General features: G+C 51.6%; 1 protein-coding gene across 3 annotated transcripts; it reads right to left on the bottom strand.

The window, feature by feature from the left end:
* Nucleotides 1–2,520: 2,520 nt before the first annotated feature.
* Nucleotides 2,521–25,804, bottom strand: Lhx6 (LIM homeobox 6). Of its 3 annotated transcripts, XM_051166480.1 has the most exons (10): nt 25,474–25,804; nt 24,245–24,316; nt 23,682–23,864; nt 23,190–23,311; nt 14,901–15,121; nt 12,219–12,319; nt 11,913–12,008; nt 11,583–11,757; nt 8,069–8,172; nt 2,521–4,453 (listed from the first exon to the last, which is right to left on the bottom strand). In XM_051166480.1, the coding sequence occupies exons 1-10, from the start codon at nt 25,555–25,557 to the stop codon at nt 4,433–4,435; spliced, it is 1,179 nt and encodes a 392-aa protein (XP_051022437.1). In that variant the 5' UTR covers nt 25,558–25,804; the 3' UTR covers nt 2,521–4,432. The 3 variants fall into 3 exon arrangements, with proteins under 3 accessions (XP_051022437.1, XP_051022438.1, XP_051022439.1); XM_051166481.1 differs by lacking the exon at nt 8,069–8,172 and having other exon boundaries at nt 25,474–25,803; XM_051166482.1 differs by lacking the exons at nt 8,069–8,172; nt 25,474–25,804 and adding an exon at nt 25,120–25,291.
* Between the last annotated feature and the right edge of the window lie 1,139 nt (nt 25,805–26,943).

The raw sequence follows: 26,943 nt of genomic DNA, 5'->3' as shown, positions 1-26,943 counted from the left end.
TTCCCTCTGCCCTCAGCTGGCCTAGGAAACTGGATGTAGCTCTTGATTTCAGAATAAAGGTTTTCTGCACCGAATTACCCCAAGGGAGAGTGCTTTAGATGAATTTCTTTGAAGATGCCCCCATGTCACCTGCTTCAGTATCACCTAGGCTGTCCTGGGCCCAGGCCAGACTTGCAAGTCAGCATATTTGGAAACGGGGCTTAGCAATTGCATCCCCAATTGCTTCTTATGCATGGGAAAGCTCAAGAACCCTTATCTTATGACATGTATTTCTAACTGAATGAGCAACTGAGGGAGTGAAAGCCTCCTTCTGCAGATGGGAATCTGGCTTGGAAGTGACTTGCTGGGTGACTCACTAGGTCTCAGCAGCTCCCCACTGGCACCTTCCCTCTGGGCACTGGATCTGCAAGGTGCTTTGTTGTCTACATGGAGTTCAGATCTCAGCTCTATCACTGCCACCCACCAGGCAACTTTGGGCAAGCCAATTCCCTCAGCCTCAGCATCCACAGCTATAAAGCCATTACAATGACACTTAAAACAACAGCATGGCAGCGAGTCAAATGAGATAGTTCAAGAAGCTGACACCTGGCAGGCAATCAGTGTTGACTTTAAAGAGCAGTTGGTGCCACTGTAATCCTAGCACTTGGAAGAGTAGGGCAGAAGGACCACAAGCTCAAGGCCCAGCCAAGGTTACAGAATAAGGCCCAATATCAGAAATAGAAATAAAAATAAGTCTGTTCGCTGTGCATATAATCACCACCAGAGATCACATTTGTTGGCTAAATTCAGAAGAGGGAATGGTTGGATGTCCCAGGGCCTCTCTTGGGCCTCAAGCATCCTGTATCTTTGCATAACTACTTGTCCATGGAGGCTACCCAACCTTCCTCCTTAGACCCCAAGTTATGATCACTGGTTTCCCTGAGCTACCCTGTGGAGAGAAGAGAGGGGTCAAGCTAGGGAGGAATCCGTTGAGATCTACAGAGGGGAGAAAAACACCTAAAACCTCAAACTAGGAATTGAGGATTCAGGGAGAGCCCATCAGCCGAAGGTGGGGGAGGGGTAGGTCCCCCTAACTAGCTGCACTGTACCAATGAGGTGGAGCTCCGCTGGTGCTTCTGAAACTGGGTGTTCAAAACAGAAGGTACATTTAGCAAAGAAATACACATACATATTCATGTATGCACGCAACTAAGTGAATAGTCTCTATCATATACAAATAGAATGTAAAATATAGAATAGAGGGAGAGGCAGAAACAAAGTTAAGGATGAAAGATAAAAAAGAACAAAAACAAGAACAAGAACGAAGGCGCTGGGAAGATGGCTCAGTGCTGGTCACACGAACACGAGGACCTTAGCCTTAGATCCCTAACACCTGGGGAGAAAGCCAGGCACAGCAGTGTGTACCTGTCATTCCAGGGTGGAGATGGAGACAGGGGGTTCCCTGGGCCCCACTGGCTAGCTGCACTAGCCAAATTGGTGAGCTCCATGTTCACTGAGAGACTGTCTCAAAAAACAAGGAGGAGAGCTACTGAGGAAAGTAAGGGCCTCTATGTACACCCAGCATACGCACACACATGTGTGCAAGCACACACACACACACACACACACACACACACACACACAGGCACACTCATGAGCTTGCTTTCCTGCAGTGTTTACAAGCAACATGCCCAGGGCTATGGGAGGTGGGAATGACGTCATACCCTACAGGCAGCTCTACTTTCCACACCCAAGGCTTTGCCTTGAACAAAAGATTTTACAGAGGACTAATCAGAGAGGCACCAGACCACTGTCTAGCATATGTGGTCACCCTGAAACCTGACAAAGCCACCATAAGAATCAGTCCTGTGCTAAAGCTGGAGCCATCATATTGGATTCTTCCCCCAATGGGTCCCTGTGTCTTCTTCTCTGTCCTCCCCCAACGCCCTCCCCCATCTTACCTAGTCTCTGTATCTTATTGAATTGGATCCAGCTCACATGCCTCCCCTCAGTCCCCCAACATGCTAGAGGAATGTCTGTTGGCAGCACTGGCAGATAGGGTTTCTTTGATGCAAGGCAGGACTCTCAGTTTGCAGAGCAGCACAGGACACAGCAGAAAGTTGGTATTCAGCATAAGAGAGGTCAGAGACCAGCCTGACTTCCCACCAAGCAGTCGGCACATAGGGACAACACAGCATTAGACTAGAAGCTCATTACTGTGCCTTAGATAGCCACTGCCTGGAATGTGGCACCAGTGTTCTAGGACTGCACCATGTGGCAGCTTACACCTAAGCCAGGGACCTAAGCCCTTAACAGAAGAGCAAGAGAGAAATGGAACCCCATCGTGTTCTGGGTTTAAGCGCCAGCACTTCTACTGCATTAACTTTATTTATTACACAAATAAGACATTTACAAAGCACAACATGAAAGGTATGTAACAAAACAGACATTGGTTTTACAAAAAAAAGTGCTTACAATTTTTCCATTTGTGTGTTCCCCCCTTTGTGTGTGTGTGAGTGCACATGTTTGTGTGCATGTGTGAGTGTGTGTGTGTGTGTGTGTCTGTTTAAATAAATAGCCTTGATGGCCTGTACATTCCCAGGCTGTTCTGACAGGGTAGTGGAGACGTTTGAACTGCAACATGCTACTGCCACGTGATCCACACAAGAAACAGGCCCTGGAGGAAGGCTCAAGGCAGAGTGGGTGCTCTGTGACCCAGGCTCAGCTGGCCACTTCCCACATGGTTGCCGTTGGGGTTTTGATCATTAGGAGCAAAAATCAAAGGAAAGATCTGGGTTCCCCAAAGCCAGGAATCAGGCCATGTTCCTCCTACTTGAGTCAGTGCCTGGCACAGGGTATTAGAGTTCTTAACTGAATTACACTCACAGCATTCTGGAAGGTGCTTTCATTTGTCCTCAGTCAGTTGACAATTTTTGGAAGGGAAAAGATGCAAGTTCCCTTCTGGGTCATCAACCATACCTAACCCTCCTCCAGGTCCCATAACAAATAGAACAGTGGTTCTCATAAGTGCCAACTTCAAGCATGGGAATTCTGAAACCTTATCCAGGCTCCGATGTGACAGAGTGCTGTGATCGATTAGTGATGTCTGCCATGGGTGAAGCAGGGACAGCAACTCCATACATTCTATGAACTTGCCTGCCCTGTCCTGGAGTCTTCTCAAATCAAGGAGGAGGACTTTGGCTAAAACATGCTGCTAGGCAGCCTCTACTGAGAAGAGCATCTGGCCACCAAGTAGTTCTAGAATTACAGGATAAGCCTGGAACAAATGGGCATCCCCTGAAAGCATAAGTCTGGGACCTGTGTAACCTGAGACCTTTATTTGGAGTTGGCCTCTGCTCTCAGGAATGGGTGGAGCTGGGTCTGTGCAGAGTTGGTGGGGAAATTGCAGAGGTGCCAGCTGGAATCAGCCATGGGCACCTCTCTTCCTTTGGGGACGAGTCAGAACTAATATGCTGGCTGCCATTTCACTGGGCTCTGTTCCTTTTGGTCCTCGTGAGCAGTCCCACCCCACCCCCAGAGAAAGACTGGCTCAGGCCCTCCTCTCAGGACTGAAAAGTAGCCAACAAGGGTCCCAAATGCTAGCCCACCCAAACATTCAGCGGTGTCACCATGCAGATCAGATGCCATCCTTGCCATGGCTCCTGCTGGGTAATTAGGTGGGGGAGCCCCTCCCCCCCCAAGTTTCCTCTTTTCTCTCCATGAAACGGTCATCACCTCTCCAAGTCCAGCATACCCAGTCCCTCTCCTCCAAGCCAACGGGGGGTCTTTGGCACCCATCCCTGCCTGTCTGTCTGCCTCTTCATCTGGGCAGGACTCCATCTCTGCCCTGTCAGGCCTCTCAGGGTTGGTCAGTGTCTCTTCTTTTTCTGAGTTAACTTGACATAACCAGACAGATGGAAATGATAAAGTCAGAACACAGCTTTCCTTTGGGGACATCCCACAAACACTGTAGAGTTTTCCAGACAAAAGCAACAGAGTATATAACGTTGGGGGTTGTTGACTATTCAGAATTCGGAGATGGTTCCAAGGAAGTAGCAAATAAAGGCCAATGTGGGGGGAGAAGAAAACCTGTGCAGTAGGAGGCTGTTGGTGAGTTGGATTGAGTTAGCCATTGCTGCTGTGATCGGCTGACGTTAAGGATGACTCCCATTTGATGAGGAAAGACAGGCTGCTTGCTTTCACGCCCGATGTCACATTTCAGGGAGCCTGCCTTCCCAGAGATGGACTTTGCTGCTCCTGGTGGGCTCTGGCTTTCAGCAGGAGAGGGAAAGACCGGGCCTGGGTCGAGGGGGCCACTGGCAGAAAGTAGGATGGCAGCGGGTGAGGGTGTATGCAGAGGTGGTGGATCCCTGGCCACAGCTGGATGCTGAATCTCAGCGGCTGAGGGGCAGCTGTGCGGTGCCCATGGACAGATGTGCAAGTGCCGGCAGCGTCAGTACTGAAAAAGGATGACCTGCAAGAGAAGGGCAATGGAGGTGGCTGAGCTGGTGCCTCCCCCCCTCCCCAACCCCATCCTCGCCCTGGGGGACCTTGAGGCCTGGAGAGCAATGGTAGGATCAGAGCTAGGATCTGGGCTTAAGTCCCAGCTCTCACTTTCCTTGCTGAGAAACCTTTGGCGGCTCACTTCCCTTCTCTGAGCCTATGTCCTCATGTGTAAATAGAGATGGCAAAAATCTCCCAGGAGAAGACAGCAGCAGAGACCCACCAGGGACTGCACTCCGGACCCCGTGAACGTTTATGCCGTGGTTACTACAGCGCACTGCAACTGATCTGTTTCCTCATTTGCCACTGATTGCTCTCTAACTGTGCCCAGGTATGAATTATGCTTTACCATGGGCCTATGTGTGTGGCGTTCAGTCCCAGTCACAGTTTCAGGCATCCATATCCCCCATATACAGAGGACCACTAAGAAGATGCTGATAAGCACCAGCTACTGAGTACCTCCTGTGCACCAGGCACTGGTGTTGGGCTCCTGACACACATTGCTTCCCGTTTCTCCAGCATCACAGGAGGACGGAGACTATTTACTTAGCAGAGAGAGAAACTGGAGTTGCAGGAAGCTAATCATACTTGAAGGTCTTACTTAGGTGGAGGAGGTGGCAGATCTGGGAACTCTGGGTCACCTGACTCCAGAAGTTCATACTACATTCTACCCTGGATATAGTTTCCCTTTGGGTCTGAAGGGCACCTGGCTGTGAGCTCTTATAAAACCATGACTCTGATCAGACCCTTCTCCGCCGAGGGCTGTATTCTTTCCACCTGACTGGGGCCAGCTTAGCCCTGATTTCTAAGACCCTTTTCGGTGCTAGAGCTGTGGGAACAGCGTATATGACCAGGAAGAACAGCGTATATGACCAGGAAGAAATGTAGTTCTGGAAACACGTAACAGGTCTGTGGGCCAAATGTTGTTGTCATGGAGATAGGAAGCTCCACCTTGCCCCAGCATCAGCGCTAGCCAGACTGGCACTCGTCTAGATGAGTGGACCAGCACCAAGGGGATTTTGAGTCTCCTCACAGGTTTCCCAGAAGGCCCTGGAAGAAAACTAATATCTTTCTCTGCTGCCTGTCCCACCCCACACTAGTGACCCGGCAGGCCTCATTCACATGCAGATGTAAGCAGATGTGGCTGGCAGAGGTGCCTAGGACCTGGCAAGCATGCCTAGCAGTACAGGGTAGTGGGTCATGAGGGAAGGACACAGACTGTACCACAGCTCCTGCTGTAAAGCTGGGGACACAGACCAACAAGAGACGTTCTGGCTCAACAGACAAACCTGGAAGCCAAGAACCCAGAGCCAAAGCTGCCATCACCCAGCCTGGCTCATTTTTCAGGCTGAACCAGACTCAACCACGGCTCTGCTCAGCTCAGCATCTGAGAAACAAAGGCTCTCCTCAGAGCCCAACCCTGTGCCCAAGGCTCCCCCTGGACTCAAACTCTTCACTTCCTGGACAAGGCCTTCTGTGGCATGGCCTTTGCCAGTCCCCACTCCCCACTCCCCTCCTCTGTCTCCTCCATGCCTTCGCACCTGCTGTTCTTTTGACGTGGATATCCTTCTCTTCCCTGTCTCTCCCCTTACTTGTCCCTCCCTCTTCTGAATCCTCCAGAGTCAAGGTCATCCCTCATTATATCTGCTCCATCATCTTATAGGATAACTTCCCAAAACCTGGTCCCAACCACAGAGCCCTTAGAGACAGAGGTTATGTACTCTCCCTCCTCAGCACCAAATGTTCTCCAGCCTTAAGTCAACAGTGCTAGGTTCCCCATCAGCTCTGCCACACTTCCTATGAGCTTGCCTTCAGCCCCAGTTTCTATGGACTTGAAATGGAGAGCATTATAACCCCCTTCTGGGAGGCTGAGGAAGATGAGGTCAGAGTTCAGTATAAACTGTAAAGTGTCACACAAAAGCAGCAATGGCTAAACTTCAGATTCCAATACGTGGTTCTCCCAGGACAAATAGTGCCACCTCTCTGAATTTATTTCCCGGTTTTTCCAATGAAAAGGTCACGTCCATACCAAAGGTGGCTGGGGGTGTCAACCGGTGTGTGCAAAATGAAAGCCTCAAACCGAGAAGGCACTCAGCAGCAGCAGCTCTCACCGTGAATGAGCAGCTCAGAGGGCGTCTTCTTGGAGCTTGCTCACTAGACTCTCATGCAATGTTTCCATACTGTCCCACTGGGCTACCTGGACCTCCAACCTCCAGCCCTTGCTCCATGGTACCCATGACCTAGCAGGCCCTGCTTGCACAGAGCAGGTTTCAGAAAGCAATGGCAGGGGCTGGAGAGATGGCTCAGAAGTTAAGAGCACTGGCTGCTCTTCCAAAGGTCCTGAGTTCAATTCCCAGCAACCACATGGTGGCTCATGACCATCTAGAATAAGATCTGATGCCCTCTTCTTGTGTGCAGGTGTACACGCAAGCAGAACACACATAATAAATAAATACATCTAAAAGAAGAAAGAGAGAAAGAAAGGAAAGAAAGAAAGAAAGAGAAAGAAAAGAAAGAAGAAAGGAAAGAAAGAAAGAAAGAAAGAAAAGAAAGAACAAGCAAACAGTGGTAGAAGGCCTGTGCTGAAGGCATGTCCTCTTCCCAGGGCAGCCGACCAGAATTACAAGAGCCAGAGTTTTACTCTCACTGGCTTCTGTTGTTCCTCATTTCCCCTGGCTTGGAGAGCTCTACTTCCACAAGCTGCCTCTGGGACTCTGCTGGAGTGAAGGGCTGCTGAGAGCCATGGCCCCTCAGACTCCCTGCTTCCCATGTGATCACCCCACTCAGCTCCACCGAGGACCACCACCATGTCCCTGCCTCGGGAAAGTCCAAATGCCCCACCTAGCATCCCTATGGCTTCATTTCCTACCACACTCTCCTCACCCAGGATCTGTGCCTGAATCACTGTATGAGCCTCTGTTTTTTTTTTTTTTTTTTTTTTTTTCACATCTGAAACAAAGCTGCTTGGGAGTAACAGCTCTGAGGACTATGTGGTATTTCGGAACGGAAGCGATGAGGTTCCTACCCACTCCTGGTTACACCTAAGGCAGACTCAGCTACTTTCAACTGTCATGTGGACAAGATTAACAAAGCCACCAGACCAGGTAACATCTATGCACCCTTCAGGATACTCGTTAATAATGCCTGGAGCATCCACAGATTTGTGTCCACAGAGAAGGCCCTTCCAGTTGACCCTGGGTCACATGATCTGCTCTTCCTGGGACCTACCAGCCCTAGACACTTAATGCTGATAGTTACAGACAGAAATAAATGAAGAAAAAGATGGGAAGTCGACTGGTGTGGGCGAGAAACCAGCCCCTCAACCTCAAAGCATGAATAAATAAGAAAGCCTCACTGCAAAGAGGTGGGGGGGGGGACGACACTGGGCTACAAAGAGGACTGCAGAGAATTCAGGCACATGAACCACACAGCTAGCTGCTCTGATGACTGCCTTGGGGGTACACTGGGGGCCTGAGTGATGTGCCACAGCATGGCATGGTTGCCACTCAGTAATAGGGAATGCTGCCAGAAACCCATTCCCAGCAGGAAGGCTCTGACCCACCAGACACAGCCAGGCTCCATTTACCTTCTCACCCCGGTTGGAGAGCGGCCCATCCATATCGGCTTTGAGGTGGACAGGGGGCGCGGTGTAAGGCAGTCGGCAGTGCACCTGCCCGCACTGTACCTGACCTGTGGACGAGAGGATGCCTTGGAGCCCATTGCCCAGGCTCCGCACAGGATCCCCACCTGTTGTATGCTCTACAAGCTGAAGCCTAGTCACTAACTCAGAGCTCTTTCTCTGCTGCTTGCCACCTGGATGGCTCTGGGAAAGGTCTCAGTTGAGCTGGCTGCAGTGCTGTACGTGTGAAGGGCTCTATCGGGGAGGGGGCGGCGTTTTGGCCCAGCTCACTGGTAAATCAACACTTCTATATGAATATGTATAGAGGCCCCTCCTGCAAACAAGGATGTGTCCACCTAGGCAGATCCTCATCCACACATTTTGGTCTCAGAGCATCACCAAGACAGTTTATGAACTGTCTCCTAGGACATCCTGTTCTTATGTGTCACCACCCTGCCTATAACTACATCCCAACAAACAGCCCCGTCCTCCTCCTGCGCTTCATTTTTTTTCTTGATTAGCCCTAATCACCTGACTTACATGTAATTTCACTGTTTACTCAATAGCGTCTCATCATCAATTATAATGCAGGTTCTATGACAGACAGTCCCCCCCCCCCAAGCCTTTCTGGTTTTCTAGTACTTGGGGTGAGGTATGGGACATACAAGGCACTCTTTTTTAACTTAAATTTTATTTTAGGAGTATGAGTGCTTGGCCTTCATGTATGTCTGTGCACCACTTACTTGTGCCCATAGAGAGCAGAAGAAGACACTGGATCCCTTGGCACTGGAGACAGTTGGGAGCTGCTATGTGGGTGCTGGGTACTGAGCCCTGTCCTCTTAAAGAGCAGCCATCTCTCTTAAGCATTGAGCCATCTCTCCAAGCCCCTGCAAGTCACGCTTTAAAGATTTGTTGAATGAACTTCTGTTCCCTATACCAACAACTAAAACTGCCCAGGAAAGCTGGGCAGTGGTGGCACAGGCCTTTAATCTCAGCACTCCAGAGGCAGAGGCAGGTGGATCTCTGATTTCCAGGCCAGCCTGGTCTATAGAGTGAATGCTAGGACACTTGTCTAGAGTGCTAGGACCTTGTCTGGAAAAACCAAAACCAAAACCAAAACCAAACCGACCAACCAAACAAACACAAACAGAAACAAAACAAAACAAACAAAACCAACCAACCAAAACAAAACCCAAAAACTCTGTTGAGGACAGTTCATCATCGGTTCCGATCCAAATCTCTCACACGTCAGCTTCTTCTCCACTATAGCAAAGCGTTTCGTTTGCCTGTCTCTGCTCTAGACTGCCCTTCTTGCCCACAGAGAGAGCCTAGACAGACACTTGCAAGTGACAAGTAAGTTGGGACAAGTCATTCTTTCTTCTGCAGGGTAAGGCAATTGTATTTAATTGAGCATTCTTAACTCCCTGGGTGTTCAAGAAATCTCTGAACAGCTTTAAATTACTCAGATAACTGTCTGCACATTTTCTGGAGTCTAGTTCCAAAGATTTTTTTAAAATTATTTTAAATCAGATTCTAAACACTGAATTTAGCTGACTGCCAAGTAGAAGGCCACACTTCCACCCCCCACCCCCACCCCCAGCGGTCTACTTCTAAACCCTGTACTGAGGTTACAGCTTTAGCATTTCAGGAAATCCAAGACTCCATGCCTTTAGTTAACTGTAAAGCAAACTGCTGCATTGTCCCTTTAGTCACCCAGCAGAGGTATGTTCTGACTCTGGAGGAAGAAGAAAGGATCTAGCAGCAAAGGCAGATCCAGGCTTGATCAGCAGAATATATGAACGGATTCCTTATTCCAGACCCAACAGAAGTCACCTAGACCCATTACCAACTCCATACCAAGTATTAGCTAGCTGCCAAGATCCCTGGTAACCAGAGTCCCTAGTCCTTGGCACCTTCAGTCAGGATTTAATAGGTTCTATTCAGGCTGAACATTAAGTCATTGTTTATAAACAAAAGGGAGAAAATGTCCCTCCCGATGAGCAGAAGGTTCAGAAATGGAACTGCATAGAGACAGTTCCAGCTGGCAGCCGGTGCAGCTGACAGGACCCTGCTCCTTGCTCTGCCAAACAAACCCACAGCACATCCCAAAGCAGCTAATCCTTAGCCTGTACCAGCTAAATGGAACCTTCAAATCAGTCATCTCGTTGATGGCTCACAATACTGCCTTGTGGCTGCTCTCATTGCCCTGGATGGTGATCTAGGAAGCTAAGAAATTTGCCCAATGTCACCAAGCTAGGAAGTTGCAAGGGCTGGAATTTGATCCCTGCCAATAGCACCACAACCCACACTCAATCATTTAGAGCCCCTGCAACTTACAGTGGACCCTTTGATTTCCTGGTCTGCGTGATGCTTAGAGATTCCGGTGGCATCATCTCTGGCACAAGGCAGACACTCCGTAAGCAACAATTTGGTCCCCTGCTTTCCCTCTTTAGTTGGAGCCACAGATGATTGTTTGGAAAAGTATGAGTGTGTATGCCCCCCCTTTTTTGGTCATATCCAGGTTTGCAGAACCCCAAGGGAAAGAGACTCTGAACTAAGCACTGGTCAGTTACAGAGTCACTGGCTTCTCATCCCTCAGAATGCAGGCCGAGCCTTCACTCATCCAGGCTCCAGCTTTAAGATCATCTCACCCGCAATGATGAGCCATCCATCCTCCTGCTCACTGTCCCTACTGGGGCCATAGCACTTACTATCATGCCCACATGGACTCTGGGCAGGAGGGAGGAAGGGAGGGAAGAACGGGATAGACAGACAGACTGAAACAGAGGAATTTGTCTCTCCATTGGAATGTGAGTGAGTCTCCCAGCAGCAGTTCAATTCTGACCTAGTTGTTGACTCTTGTATCTCAGTGCTAAGGACACAGGAGGTACTCAGAGGCTGGATGCCCTTGTCAATCAATTCTCAACATCCTTTGAAAGGCATTGTCACTAGTGTAGTTCACAGATAAGGAAACAGAAGGCAATTCTGTGACTTTTTGAAAGGCATCACAGCCCTAAGTGGTCATGCCACTCTGGCCTCTGTTCCCCCATGTCAGAATGCCTTCTGAGCCAGGGTTTGCCCTCTTTCAGTTCCCCCACTCTATGCATGTGCCTCAGAAAATCGTCCCCGTGCTTGCCCCGAGGCGGGTCCCAGCATTTCTGGACAATCTCACCCAGCATCTTTCCTATTAGGAATCATCACCATGAAAACCATACGCACACCTGAGTTTCGTCCTAGGCTGTCTTGCCCATCAGAATGTAGGGCCTTTGGTCCCTACCCTTCATCCCACGCAGGTACACACTGGCTGCTTGAAAATTTACTGTATGTTCCCTCTACCAAGGGCCTGACTCTCTGGGGGAGGAAGGGAAACTGACCCCGCCCTCACATCTTCATCCACCTTGCTGGTTCCTTGAGACTCATGCCCACAAAGCCCAGGGGCATTCCCCGCAGGCCTGGCGCCCCCAGAATCACCATCACTTACTCTCGATGTAGCCGTGCAGGGTGACCATTCGCGCCCGCTCTGGGCTGCTGAACGGAGAGTAGTGGATGTCGTCGGACAGGGCGGAGGGAAGGCGGGACGGGGGCGCCCCCGAGGGCGGGACTGGGTGCTGCGGTGTATGCTTTTTATGACGAGCTCGGCAGTTTTGAAACCACACCTGGAACGACAGCCTCCGCAGTCTCAGTAATCAAGAAAAAGGTTTCCTTGCCTCCAGGAAACCTGAGGCCACAACGGAGAGGGGCGGCCACATGCACCCGCAACCCTGCCCCGAGACCCGCCCCAGACCTAAAGGCCGAGACCCCGGAGCCCCACCTGGATGACTCTACGGCTGAGGCCGGTCATGTCCGCTAGCTTCTGCAGCGTCTGCGCATCGGGATTGTTGTCCTGCGCGAACTGTGCCTGCATAACCTGCGGGGCGCACAAGGTCCCTGAGACCTCCGCCCAATCAGAGGCTTGGGGCCCGAGGCCACGCCCCAGGCAGCTTCAGCCTGGGTGCTGCCTCCCGCAGGTCCCAGCAGGAGGGGGTGGAGTCAAAAGTCCCGCACAGCCCCGCCCATTCCGAGGCCCCGCCCACATATCTCGGTGCTTGGGGAGGAGGGAGGGTAGGGGCAGGGGTACCTGCAACTGCTCTGCTGTGAAGGACGTCCTCGCACGCTTGGCCGGTTTGGGCTGACTGTCCTGTTCCGAGGGCACTGCCCCCTCCAACGTGAGACCGTTCCCTGGGGGGCGACAGAAGCGGCTGACCACGCGTCCCCATCTCTTCTAGTGGCAGCCTGGAAAGGACGGGGTGGGGGGGAGCTTGTCCCTGGAAGGGTCAGGAGCGAGGTGGCAGGGAGCGGGGATTCCAGGGCCCTAGTCCCCCAGCCCAGAGCTTCCTCTGGGTACTACCACCCACTTTATAAGAGAGGAAACTAAGGCTCAGAGAGAAAAAAAAAGCTCCTGACTGGGAAGCTCAAATCCCTTGTCTCAGATCTGGAACCTGCCTGACCCTAATGTCTGTCCTAGCTAAATTGGAGGGAAAAGCCGCCGGAAGGGAAATGGATGTAGCTCGCTCTAGTTACATGGCTTACCTTCAAGGAGTGTGATTGTGGTGACTTTTTACTTTTAGTATTTTAGTAACTTTCCTTTCTTCCTTTTTTTTTTTTTTTTTTTTTTTTGAGATAGTGTTTCTCTGTGTTGCTCTGGCTGTCCTGGAACTCACTCCGGACCAGGCTGGCCTTGAACTCAGAGAACCATCTGCCTCTGTCTCCGTAGTGCTGGGACAAAAGGCATATGCCTGGCAACTTTTGAAGTATTTAAAACAATTACATTTTACCTTCTCCAAAGTGTAATTTATTAACTTGGATATATCTTAGATATTGTCCTTCTGTTTTGTAGCACTTTGGCAACTCTGACTGTAAAGCAGCAAATATATTGCCATTTTTAGCTCTTCCGGCTTTTTCTGAATTCAAAAGCCAGGCAGTGGTGCAGCCTTTAATCCCAGCACTTGGGAGGCAGAGGCAGGGGGCAGGGGGATCACTGTGAGTTTGAGGCCAGCCTGGTCTACAAAGTGAGTCCAGGACAACCAAGGCTACAAAGAGAAACCCTATCTTAAAAAAAAAAAAAAAGTTACACTGTTTTTATTAAACGCCCAAAATTCTGACAAGCATAAAAAAGGAGGAAAGTCGCCAGTGACGCCACTACTCAGGGATAACCACTGCTCACAATGTGTTGTAATGTTTTAATTAGGGGGAAAAACTATGCAGAAGGAAAAACTACATGTACAAAGGGGAAAATGGAAATGTAAACAGGGAGATTATGGCATTTGGAACAATCTCAAGATTTTTTAAAACCACTTCTCCTTGTTTTTCTATAATGAATGTGTGTGTGTGTGTGTGTGTGTGTGTGTGTGTGTGTGTGTGGTGTTTTTGTTTAAAGGAACAGCAGTAGCTAATACTGATGGTCAGCGACCTGAAGCCCCAAGTATTCAAGTTGCCCTTCACGGCTAAGGGTGGCCCTGGGGGGTCCCGGAGTGAAGGGAGCCTGCAGTGGAAGTCGGCCTCCTGAGTTCCCACTCCAGCCCCACTGCTGACTTGCCAAGGAATACACGCAACTTCCCTGTGGCCCAAGTCCAGTTGCTCCCCGCTTAACTACTGATCCTAGCAGGAGAAAGTGAGGACTTCGGGGTGGCCCATTGCCAGTAACACCCTTTTGGTCCCTGACTAGCCCTCCTATTGATGCCTAGAAACTGAGGTAGGGTGATCCATCCCCACCCCCACCCCCACCACCAGAGGAGCTGTGCAATAGTAATATTCCAAGAAAAGCAGTCAGGATAAGGGTTGGCGTGCCTAGTTTTTTTTTTAGACGGACAGATAGAACTCAGACACAGCCACATGCCAGGAGCCTCCTGGCTGTTAAAGGGGATTTTGGAGCACAGGGAGGAGATGATATGGTATGGTATGCTGCATTGTGAGAGTTAATTCACTGAGCTTCACCCCTCTTCACCCCACCCCCAAGCAGACCTACTAGATGTAACCTCTGGCAAGGCGCACGACACAGATAACTTCTTCCTCTTTCCTAATTAAAAGTGTCGTAAGAATTTATACATCCAGCCAAGTTCCAGGCAAGTTAGCACTATCTATAGATCATGACAGCAGAGCCATGGAAAGGGTTGCTTCCTGTGCCCACAGCTCCACTCCCTTTTAGGATCTCCCCATTTTCCCTATATGGCACCCCCCCACTCCACCCCCCCCCCCATGCTGGAAGACTTTCACCCTGACCCTGGGATAACTGTCTTGGGAAAATCATGTCAGAGCCAGAGGAGATTCAAGAAATATTCTAATCCAACGTCTAGATATCTTACACAGATGTAGGACAGGAAGAGGCCCAAAGAGAAAAAAGAAACCTCATTGGTTGACTCGGAGACTGGTCCCTTTTAAACTTTGATATTCAGGACCCCTGATCCAGGATGACCCGCCTTTAGCCTCTGGCTTGATGTGCTTCATAAGGAAGTGGGAAGAATGCGGGCTACAGGACTGCCCTGGCGGGTGAGGTGTGGTAGGGGGGTTACCCCTCAGGCAATGAGCTTGTGGGCTATCTGAGAGTTGTGAGAACCTTGCAGGAATCGGTAGTGACTTGGTGGTCCACACAAATGATGACGGAGCCAGAGCGCATGCTCCATGTGTAGCCCCCACCCCCACCACAGCTGCCCTAAAGTGTCCCCCCCCCCACCCCGACCGCTCAGCGCACCACGCACAGAGGTGCTAGGGAGGGTGGAGGAAGGACTGAGGCTTGAGGCTTGGTGTTGGGAAGGGCGGGTACCGTTCTCGGCGGCCCTCTTGAGGTTCTCGATCATGGTGTCGTAGTGGATGCGGCACAGCACCTTCTCCTCAACCAGGCCGAATTCCTCACCGGTGGACAGCTGGCGCTTGCAGGAGAAACAGGCGAAGCAGGCTAGGTGGTAGGCATTGCCGCGCGCCCGCCGCACCCAGTCACTGGCGTAGATTTGTCTGCCGCACCGGGCGCACTTGGTTCCAAATCGGCTGCAGAACAAAAAGGAACAAGGAGTGTCTTTCTCCTGTTCTATCGCTCAGGGCATGCATTACCCAGAGTTCACCTGGCACCCACGCCCCCACATTGCCCCACACTTGAATCCATTACTCCTGTGCATCCAAGTCCCTCCAAGAAGATGATTGGGAGCGAGATTTTAATTTTTTTCTTGCTTTACTAGGTTTTTCAAATATTCTACAACAATCGCTTACCATTTGTATACTCGTTCGTTAGAATACACCACGAGTTTTAGGAAAACACAACAGTACTACTAACGGGAAAACTTGAACATCGCCTGCCTTGTAGGATTCTATCGCTCCACAGAGTTTATCTCATTTCTCATTTTACAGAGGAGGAAATTGGGAATATAGGACCAAGAATAAGTTTGGCTCCATCACACATCACAAGGATAGGGACCCCAACAGACCCACCTCCAAAGGTAAAGCTGCAGCCCCAGCTTTCCTTAGAATAAACCTCCACACACGCTCACTGGTTTTGTGACCTCACACAGATCATTGAATTGCTCTGACTTTCTACTTTCCTTGATCTGAGCTGCAAAGATGACCACAGCAGTGACTGCCACTATTTTAGTGCCTGTCAACCAAGGACCCAAGCAGCTTGGTCCTGACTCTGGTGCCTATGACAGCCTAATACTAAATGGAAGGCAGGAAGGAAGGAAGGAAGGATGGAAGGGTGGAAGGAAGGAAAGAAAGAAGAAAAGAAGGAAGGAAGGAAGGAAGAAAAGAGGGAGGGAAGGAAGGATGGATGGATGGAAGGAAGGGAGCCTAGATTGAATGTCCCCAGTTTCTTATGCCTCTTTTTCCATTCTGCCTGTGTTTCTGTCTCTTCCTCTTCTTTCTCTCCTTTCTGTAAGGGGCTGTCAGGCAGCCACAGCCTAGGTCACTAGACTGGGAGCCCCTCCAGGAAGCAGCAGAGCCTAGTTTGCCTTATGCTCAGGTCAGGCCCTGAGCACCAAAGGAACTTTGCTCTCACGTGGCTGACTCACCAGCGACTGTCCTAACCCTTAAGTCTGTTTCCTCTGGCACACACTCTGTTCAGGAAGTACAGCCACCACGCACCCAGCCATCCAGCACAGGTTATCAGAACCTTACACTCTTGCCTTTCACTTTCTCTCCCTTGCTACTGCTACCCTTCCAGGCCTAGTTGCCATCAGGCTCCTCTCACAGCCCTGGCCCATCTGCCTTTGCCTCCTGCTGTCCGGTGTTGGTTTGTCAATGTATCACTGACAGTGCAGTTTGCAGCAAAAATTTCAGCATGCACTTAGAATCTTGTTCCCTGACCTGCTTATAGTCTTTGGTGGGGCCACGCTATCCAAGATGCTTCAGATTTACAAAACCCAACAGACCACATCCTCCTCAGACCCATCTCTTTCCTAATCCTTAGTATCTCCCACCGGAGTCCCAGGCCACAGTGGAAGCTCATTTTCAGGCTTTTTTTCCTCTCTACATACAGCATTTTCCCACCCCCACCCTCACCCTGAGCCTTTGCAAGCTATTGCTTCCGTGTGTGTGTGTGTGTGTGTGTGTGTGTGTGTGTGTGTGTGGTCTGTGTGTTGGAATGCAGCACATTCAGTCAGCTCAGGCTCTCACACAAACTCCACAATGTCACTCTCTCCTATCTGATAGAAGAAGAGCCCAGGGACCCAGCTTTTCTCAAACTGAGCTTCAACCCTTTGCCTTGTCACTCTCCCCCACCCAAGTAGATGCTTTTCATGGCCTCAGAAATCATGGCTTCCCTCTGTGAGAGTTCAGACCAGTCTGTGGTCTCTGTTCCTACTCCTTCAGAAAATGGAGATGATACCCCTGTACCAACCCCTGTACCAACACCCCAGCCCTGGTGGTAGTAACCCCAAAGGAACCAGTTTCTAGCTGCCCATGGGAGGCCAGCTTTCCATTTTTTGTTCTTTGGTATGTTGGGGTAACCAAGCATCCAGCCCTTCCCAGAGCCTTGGCTTCCCATTATGGCCCCCAGATCAATACTTTCATTGCACCTCATCATCTTTGCTGAAACTAGTGAGGTACAGACTCAGAAACTCGTTTTTTTTTTTTTTTTTCCCCACACCCGGAGCCAAAAACAGCAAATGACTTATTCCAGACAATACAGAGTGTGTGGTGGGACCTGGGGTCCCCCGGAAGTGCTGAAGGGCCTAGAACATGCTTGAGAGCATCTAGAATGGAGCCGAGGACACCACATCCCACTGGAGGACAGTAGGGACCTAGTCTAATGCTGGCCCACTCCTGGCCTGGATTCTGAGAAGTTCAGCTTGGGAGATGAAGGACAGGCTGAGAAGGGAAGGGTTGGCTTTCAGAGCAGCAGCCTTTGGCTTCCATGCTGCACCCTTGAACATTCAGTCTCCATACTTGACTCCATGGTGGGGTCCCACAGTCCCAGCCTCCCTGAGAATGACTGCTCTTCCTACCTGCACAGAGCTCCCATCCTCTAGCTCCTAAGTAAGTGCTGCCAGTAACCAGCAACTTTCTTCCCCTCTGCACACCATCTCTATTTGCCTTAAGTTGTATTGGCCCAGTCAATGAAATCATCCTCCTCGAACTAGATCCTTGGAGAAAAGGTGGCAGTGTCATTACCCGTGTATATAACAGTGTCCTCAGGACTGGCAGTTTACAAAGAGCGAAAGAAAGCTATCATCCAGGGCTAACAAACCGACAAACTGTCCAGACAAGCTGAGAGGCTCCCGCCGCGCTCCATTCCGGGAGCAGCGAAAAACAGCGTCATCGGAGGAGACAACGAAACTTCAAGAAAGGGATGCTTGGGAGCTGTGAAGAAACTGCCAAAGGCATTGGTGGACCATTCTACTGTCACCCTCACTCACGCTGTGGAATCTGGATTTTGTGCCGCGTCTGCATCTGGGTCCCAGCACGCGCATACCACGAGGCGGAGACATAGACGCAGGGGCAATGCACTTTTGAGGACCGAAAGGTACCCGATGCCGCGAATACTAGGAAGTGTTAAAGGGAGACAGACCAACAGTGGAGAGTAGAAACCCGGATATCGGGTTTTGTAGTCGGAACTGCACCATTGATCAGGTCAGGCTTATTGAAGATGCTCATAATTGTTTGTTGGGTGAAACAGCCTCTAGAAGTGAGCCCCTTGGAATCCTCCCCACATCCTGGCCTGCCACTGCCGCTGCCAGCTAAATTGCTCCGTTCTACATAGGGAAACGAAGTTCAGGGTGGGGTCTCCTACATTTAAGATGAAAGAAACTAGAGTTCACTTATTTTGGGTTTTAGACACTCAAGATAGAGAGTCATAGATTTCTTGAGGCAAACAACACTGGAACTGAAGCCCTTCCTAGTCCCCCCCCCCACTTCCTGTCTACACAAAACCCTTAAAAAGAAAAGGGGTGCAGAACCAGCAATTAAGAGGTTAAGCAGCAGCCTAAGCCTGTCTGCAGGTCCTGGCCTGAGGCTCCCTCTTTTCCAGCTCTCCGCTCCATTCCCCCAACATCGCTGCCCCCCCCAACAGCTGGTTGCTGCTGGGCCTCTCTGCACATGGTGGGGGGGGGGCGCTAGTTTCCAGGCTCTCAGCCTCCCCTGGGACCCTAGCTCTGAGGAAAGGCTAAAGCCCAGAGACAGAGCTCGGACTCAAGGTGGACTGCCAGAGAAGGCTGGAGGGCTTATGCCGGCTCTCCTGTTGTGAGCCAAGCAGGAAACAGAAACTTTAGCTAGTCCTGGAGCTGTGAGGCCTCCAACCCTATCCCTAAAACTCTTTGTTCCCCACTCCACGGTCAAAGAGAAAAGGAATAGGGACCCGGTTCCCCATCTTAGGGAAGTTGCTAGTTTACAGACTTCTGAAGAGATTTCTTCTGTCCTAGTGCCCCTGGAGCTACACAAGGAGAGTGACACATCAGAGCATCTAGTGGGCTCTCTCTGTGTGAATCAGGAAAACTGGGCGAGAACCATAGGAACAGCCGAGTCTTTGTCATCCCATATGCCTTACAGTTGCAAAAAGAGTGGCAAGATGGCAAGAGGCATCATGACTTGTAAAAGAAGCCAAGTGGGACTTTAGAGGAGGAGGTTGTGGAGCCAGGTGGCCATGCTGGCTTACCTGAGCATTACCACTCATTGGCCCATCGACCTTGTCCTTCAGGGCTTCAGGTTCCCCTCCCATAACATGGGGACACTGACAGGATCATCCAGGGTTAATCACGTGATTAAATCAGATACAGGATACAACAGATAAAGAGTTTGATAGCCTCACTCGGTGCTCTCAATCTCTGGGTGACCCTGGGCTTCCCCCACCTGGCACACAGGTCTTCTCTACTACACAATGGGCACAGTGCTCTAGATGGCCAAGAGAGCTTTGAGGGCACTGCCAGAAGGCTACCAGGCAATAGCTACAGGTAGGCAGATTCAAGGGGCTAAAAGGACTGCCTTGGGATGTGGCTGCTGCTGGCAATGGAAAAACGCCGAATGCTCCAAAAAGGAGCATACACACACACACACACACACACACACACACACACACACACACCAAAATATTCTTCAGTTCTTGGTGGGGAGGGGGTGTCATGGGGAAAATGATCCTATCGAGAAAGTAAAGAAATTAAAATAAACCCTCCTTCCCAATCAGTGATTTTATGTTTCTGCCATGACTTGCCAAGAGTAGGGGCAGACAGAAAATCAAGTTCAACTCATAATGGCTGGTGAGTTCCCTGTTTGGAGCCTGAGTTGGAAAACCAGAGGCAAAATGTCCAGAAATCTGGCCAAGGGTACATAATGGGGGAACCAGTGGCCCTTCTCCCACAAGTGCAAATAAGCCAGGAGTAGCACCTGACCCCCACCCCCACTTTCTCCCATGCTTTGCAACTTTCCTTCCCTGCTGAACTTGGAGTTTCTTCCAATCTTTTAACTTCTGAGCTACCAACACTTACTTGACCAATGGGGTGGGGTGTGGGGGGGGAAATAGGGGGAAATCTACAAGATAAGGTTAGAGCAGAAGGGGGGGGGTAGAATCTGAGGTAACACCCTTTTGTAGGGGCAAGGTCAGAGGTTAGAAGCCCCTGAGAGGCCAAAGTGTCCACTCCTTGGAGTCCTGGCCGTCTCCTCTCACCTCTCTCTTCCACCCCATTGGAAGACCTTGCTTCCCTTTGGCAGAGTACTTCAGTGCACACCCCTGTCAGACCCTTGACCCCTGTTTCAGGAAGCGGAGGCCGGGAGAAGCATAGGTGCCTTCTCTAAGCCACAGCCCTTGAGTGGGAACTCTGCCTCCCACACACCACTATTCAGCCCTCCCTGGGAAGAGTCTGTGTTGCTGCTCAGGCAGACAGACAATAGTCCTCGCCTGACGTTCTGCAGGCTCTCTCTTTCCCTTTCTTTGGTTTTATTATTTTTGTCACCAGCGGCGAGGCTGCCAGAGATGACTTATGCCTGCTTGGAGACCGGGTACAGAGAGAAGGGACCCGAACATTCACAAAATTCAAATTTTTTACCTTCACATTGGACAAAGTGAACTGTTATTCACTCAACTTTCTAGATCTCCTGTCTTTGAGAAGAGGGTCATCAGTCTGGACCTCTTCCCAGAAATGGCCCAGCTGGACAGCCAGGTCCAGCTCTCCAGGATGCCTGGGGAAATGCCATCACAGGTTCGTGCCTGGTACCCACCCTCTCAATGATCAGAACAGTGATAACCCAAGCATCCATATTCACTGCCTTTTATGAGCCTTGATGGAGACTGCTTCCTTTTGGGGGCCTCTTTGGCAGTTCAGAGAGACTGTCTTGGGAGAGAAACATCCAGGGCAGAGATGCTGTGACTTGCCCAAGGTCATAATTAACTCTGTCTCCTGCCTCTTCTCAGGCTGGCTGCACATGCTGTCCACCACAGGAGTGCAGTGGGGTGGGAAACTATTGAAGGCTCTAAATGATGGAATCAAGTGCCTAGTTTTGACTAGTCCTTCAAGGCCTGGTAAAGCATAGCATTCCAGGAGTCTCAGTCCAGCATGGAGGGAGATGGAAAGGAATTTGAACACATGATGAAGCTGCCTGGGCTTTTATCATCAAAAAAAGCCAGAAGAAAGGACCTGTGTGTGTGTGTGTGTGTGTGTATCACTGTGTTGAGCTCCCTGGTAGCTGACACCTGCAAAAGGACCCCCCCCCCAAACAGTGTCTCCCAGTCCCTAGTGGAAGTTAGGCCTAGAGTAGAAGGTGAGTAGCAAATGTCTGTAATACCCATTTCCTGCCTAAACTAAACCAATAAAACTGTCAGATGAGACGGTGGGAGGAGACCACATACTCTTGGCTACACACTACACAGGCATAACCTCCCTTTGTCTATGTTCGTGCACAGCAGTTGCCAGCCCAAAGGCACATCTTCACACCACACCCTTCACCACCTCAGAAGAAGGCGGAGGTGGAGAATAACGTTAGAATCCTCTCACCCCAACCTGCCCTCCCACATCTTGATCCAGGCATGTCAAGAGCACCTGGAAAAATCACACACATGCAACCCACAAAGTTTCAGCAGTCACATGTAAGACCTGTGTTATCAACACTCACACGTGAATAGAAAGACATGTCTTTCTATAAAGGAACATGCCCACTGTCCATATGCCCCGACCCTGCCCCATGGCACGTCTCCATTGCCACTGCAGATTCCAGACCATATAGACACTCAGGCTGCTTGCTCACAGAGTCCCAGGACCGGCAGGCAGAGCACAGCATCCCCATGACAGGGAGAGCCTGCTTTCTAACCATGCTTCTCCAGGTTTCTCAGAGAACTGCACTCACACCTACCAACTTCTTCCTAGGTCCCTGGAGGTTCAAAGAGGTTGAGGGTCGATACCCACTGTATTCTCTGACTCACGAGCTTTCTGGGGCTGAGGTCTTCTCCGGAAGACTGACTCAGGACTTCTTCTCCTGAAGAAGTGTGTGTGTGTGTGTGTGTGTGTGTGTGTGTGTGTGTGTGTGTCCGTCCGTGCAGTTGTCTGCCTGCCTGCCTGCCTGCCTGCCTGCCTGTCTGTCTGTCTGTGTAGGGAGACTGTACACCACGGGGCAGCTTTCTCCACTTCCGGAGAAAGCATTGGGAAGAACGCAACGCTTCTTGCAAGAACCAATACCACACCGTTCTCCAGCAGACTCTCGGCTTTCCGCCTAGATCTGGCAGATCCTTCACAGCTCCCCTGGGCTCTGCTGTGACCTCGACCCCATGACCGGGTCAGCAGGCGCCTGCTGCGCGGCTAGAAGCTAGGTGCCGGCAAGATGTTGAGTGGCCAGGGCCAGGCGGAACCATGAAACCAGCAAAGATGGATCCTGAGCTGCAGGGGACTACGCTTTACACGCCGCGACTCGGAGTGTAGCTCAGTGGAACGCAACATAGCGCTCCAAGAGCGGGTCCTGCAGACCCAAAGCTAGGATCTAAACCTGGGCAGAAACGATGGCTCCCCGCGGTGGCGGGAACAGGAGCCTGGAACCGAGGCATGACGCCAGATTTAAAAGGCGGCCACAGCATGAGGCGGAGGCAGAGATCAATGCTGGTGTTTAGGCTAAGCGCTAGGATCTGGGCTAAGGCCGAAATCGGATGTGGCGTTGGCGCTTGGGGCTGGAGCAGATCTGAGCCCAGAATTGAGAATGAGAGTCCTGAGCTTAGCTTAGGATCCCTCCCAGGACAAGCCGTGCCGTGCCACAACTGGAGTTCAAGTTGGAGCTGAGCTCACTAGAGATGCAGCGGGATGGCGGCTAGGATCCGAACCGACCCGTGCCAAAACCTCGGACGTCAAAGCTCTACAGATCACAACTGGAGCCTGAGACTCAGAACAGACCAGAGATGGAGCCAGACCCGTGGACAGGGCCAGTCAGACCGCAGGCAGATCGCCCGCCCGAACTCGTGCTGGCACTGGCGCTCCGCCTAGAGCCTTCTGTGAAAGACGCGCGGAGCAGGAGGCTGGGCCAGAGCGCCGAGCCACGTAGTGCACTCGGGACCGCAGAGCTCTGGAGTCAGGAGACCGTAGGCCGCACAAATGTCTTAGGCACGCATGTGCAAGGCCTGCGTGCACCAGCATTTGCTGGCCCGACGGCCGCAGCCTACCTGAAGTAGTCCATCTTGCAGTAGATCTCCTTGTTCTTGATGTAACAGCTATTCTGCTGCCTCAGCGATGTGCGACAAACGGAGCACTCGAGGCACCGCACGTGCCAGATGAGGTTGTTGACCTGGGGAGGGGGCGGAGGTAGGGGTCGGCTCAACGCGGGCCTCTTTCACGCCCCCCCCCCCCGCCACTCTTCCCAAACTCATTTGCAGGAAGAGACACTGAAGCTCAGAAGGGGCGCGTGGCTTCCCTAGTTTTCTTCTATAATACAGAAGCACAGGGAAATTGAAATACACTCTTTGCATTTTTTTTTTTTTTTGATGGAACTCGGGGCAAAAGGGGGCCCTCACACACTTGCCCAAAGCTGTGCGATGGGTCAGCGGTTGAACTAGGAGCCCGAATAAAATGGACCTGCCAAGGGCATTGCTTCCCTACGGTTCTCCGGGACGCAACCCACACCCGCGGACATGCAGGCAACACCTACCCTGACTCACCTTGAGCAGATACCGGTCCAGGATCTCGAGACCGCAACTGGAACAGATATTCTTGCCTGCAGACGGCACCGAAGAGGCAGCAGACGGCGGCGAGCAGACAGACGGTGTACTGGGAGTACAAGGGGAGGCTCGACCTTCGTCCTTGTCCAGAGCGCCTGCCAGGGCCTCGGCGTCAGACTGAGCCTGAAATGGGAGAGAGGAATGGCGAAGCGCTTAGCCCGGTACTCAAGAGTTGCTGCAGCAAAGACAAATCTGGTTTCCCTGCGCACCAACTGACAACGAAATGTGCTGGGAATGTCGCGCCCTAGGCTGGAGGACAAGAATGAAAGGACCTATTGGAGAAGAAGGGACGGCCCCCAACTTTTAACACACAGCATCCTTGGTGCCGGAAGTAGCCAAAGTTCACATTCCAAGCCAGAAAAAGCAAGGCTCTGCGAGAGGCGGTTCTTACAGGCAGTTCTCCCGCGCAAGGGTAGAGGTTGGTAGTGGGAAAGCTGAGCAAGAAGCCCTGGCCTGTGCTGTTGGGGGTACTCAGGGCAGAAAGCCGAGCAGAAAGGACTCACCATGGCAGGCGGCGCAGTCCCTTCAAGACAGCGGGTGGTCGCTTTGCAGCCGGACCCTGGCTGGGCCATCACCTGGGGGAGGGGGAGGGAATGCAGGCGGCGGCGGCTGCTGAACTGGCTCGGAGCTGTCAGAGCCCAGCGCCTCCCCGCGCCTGTTATATAAACCGGCGCCGAACAATGAGTCCTAACTTTGTAGTGGGCATTTAAAGCCCTTCCCCACAAAAGCGGTGTCTCTCTAATGAAGCAATTTGAATTTGGATTGGGTTTTTTTCCCTCTCTCTCCCCCTCTCCCTGCACTTAACCCGTGGCTCTTGAAGTAATCGCTTAGTTCCTTTGCAATCCAAGCCTCTGAGGGGGAAAAAAACCACGCGCACACACACAAACTACCTGCAATTAGAAATTGTCGTGAATGCCCAAGATAAGAGGTAGCCAGAGTGTCAATTCCAACTGTCAATCAGTGAGATCCATCAGGCCGCCCAAAGAATTGCAAATTTGATTTTTTAATGGTAGTAATTAAAAATCGAATTTTTTCTCCCTCCACCCCCCTCCCTTCCCCTACTCTCGGCACAAAATGCAAAAAGAAGAAAAGAGAGAAAGAAAGAAAATAAAAAGGAGATAGGGGTGGTGGTGGTAGTGGTGGTGGTTGAGCAAAATAAAACCCAGAGCACGGGGAGCATCAGCCCGCCCGCCCGACACGCGCCGGGAAATTGAAGCGGGGGTATTGACACCGATTCAAACGCGTTTGGAGGGCCAGTCCAAGGGAAGCCCCAAACCAAAGAGGGCAAGAACAGCGAGTGAAATGAGGCCAAAAAGAGAAAAGAGAGGCCTCTTGGAGGAGGAAAGAGAACCCTCCAGACTCTTGGAGCGCCCGGGACCGGCCCCGCATCGAGATCCTCAGCTTTGCGCCGGCACAACCCGTGGCGCATCGGCGCTATCAGCGCCTATTCAGACGGACAATACTGGCCTCGCCTCCTCTTGATTCGCCTATGTCTTTGCTAAATCGCTTTTTGAGAAATTCCTCCAACATTTGCATAATGTGTTCCCGCTTTCCGCGACCCCCCACCCCCACCCGCCCGCTCGCGCGCTCACACACTTGCAGACACACACTCCCAGGCTCACCCAGCACCCCTCCTCCTTACTGCCGCCCGCCACGGGTCCGGGCCCAGCTGAATCCCGGCTCCCGCTGGCCCCGGGATCGCGGAGGCTCACCGACTCCCCGGCTCGCTCACCTGGTCAGTGGCGGGGCCACCCTCCGCCGGCAATCGGCAGCCCTCAGGCAGCGCCGGAGCGGCGCTCTCATGCTTCCAGTACATGGGCCCAGGAGCGGAGGGCTCGGTGGGTGCGCTGCGCGAAGAGCAGCGCAAAGCCGGGCCTCGGACGCCCTGGGGGCAGAGGCTGCAGCGAGAGCGGGAGAACCGAGGCTCCGGCTCCTCCGCCCGGGGCCCAGCCCCAGCCCCAGCCCCCGCCCCCGGCCTGAGAGCAGTCCGGGCCTCCCTAGCTGTAGGCGCCACTGCCTCCGAAGAAGGTCCGGACAAACTTGGAGAGGTCTCTGCAGCTGCCTCTGCGGCTGCCGCCGCCTCCTCTTCCTCCTCCTCCTCTTCCTCCTCCTCTCCCTCCTCTTCGTCCTCCTCCCCTTCCAGCTGCGGCGACGACCGCCCTGCCGCTGGAGCCCCGCTCCGTTCAAGATGAGTCATGCGTGACCAATCCCCTCCCCGCTAAGAAGAACGAGACACTCACAAGGAGGCAGAGACTCAGAGACATACACACTGAGAGACACACAGAAACTCGGCGCTACAGAGAGACTCTCGGAGCATGCTAACATACAAAGCCACTCGCTGGTACGCAACCTTTCCTACTACCGCCCCTCCCTCAAGGGCACCCACTGCCCTCACACAGCGTTTCGTAAGTGCGAGAGGAATCCGTGGTCAGCCCATCGGCAGGACTGGATTCCATGTGAAGCCACATTCTGAGCCTGGCACGCTCGTGTACATATGGGCGCAAATGGTAACCTGTTCACACCAACCCCCCACTAGGACCCAGATGTCTACACACCCCTCACACTCCTGGCAAAGATTATCTCTGCTCGATAACAGAGCGTGTACCAGCTTCTAAGTGCTGAATACAATTGGGGTCAGGGCAGACTGCTAGTGGCAGTGGGAAGGTAGTTCCCCTGGATTCTTTCGGAAGGAATTGCTTGGGACATCCACCTTGACTTCAAGATTGACTTAGCTTCGCTTTCTACCTTCTTCTTTAGGGCTCTGAGGATGACGAGAGTGAGGGAAAGGCAGAGACCCAGACATTTTGATAGGAGGCACAGCCCACAAACACAGAACCCTCAAACTCAGAGGTCCTTATGCTGACAAACACAAATGGACGCTTATAGCTACTCAGCCTTCTTCCTCCCCCACAAACTGTGCTAGAGAAGTGTATAAAAATGCACCTTCTTCTAAAAAACAAAACAAAACAAAACAAAAAACCCAAAAAAACAAAAAACAAAAAAACTCTGCACACTCAGCTTTAGATCCAGTCCTGCATAGCACAACAGCCCACCCATCCCACAGACCACCACCTCTGTAATTGCCTTCATTTACAGATGCTGTACACGTGTACACACAGCCATACTCAGGAAAGTCCAGGCTCCCACAGAGCTCCAGCCCCCCCTTGTAACCTCTTGTCTGTTATGAGGCATCTCCTACAGG

The sequence above is a fragment of the Acomys russatus genome, chromosome 24 (assembly GCF_903995435.1).
Source record: "Acomys russatus chromosome 24, mAcoRus1.1, whole genome shotgun sequence".
NCBI lineage: Eukaryota > Metazoa > Chordata > Mammalia > Rodentia > Muridae > Acomys > Acomys russatus.
Note: the sequence above shows the minus strand (reverse complement) of the source record. Positions and strands in the feature narration are given on the sequence as shown.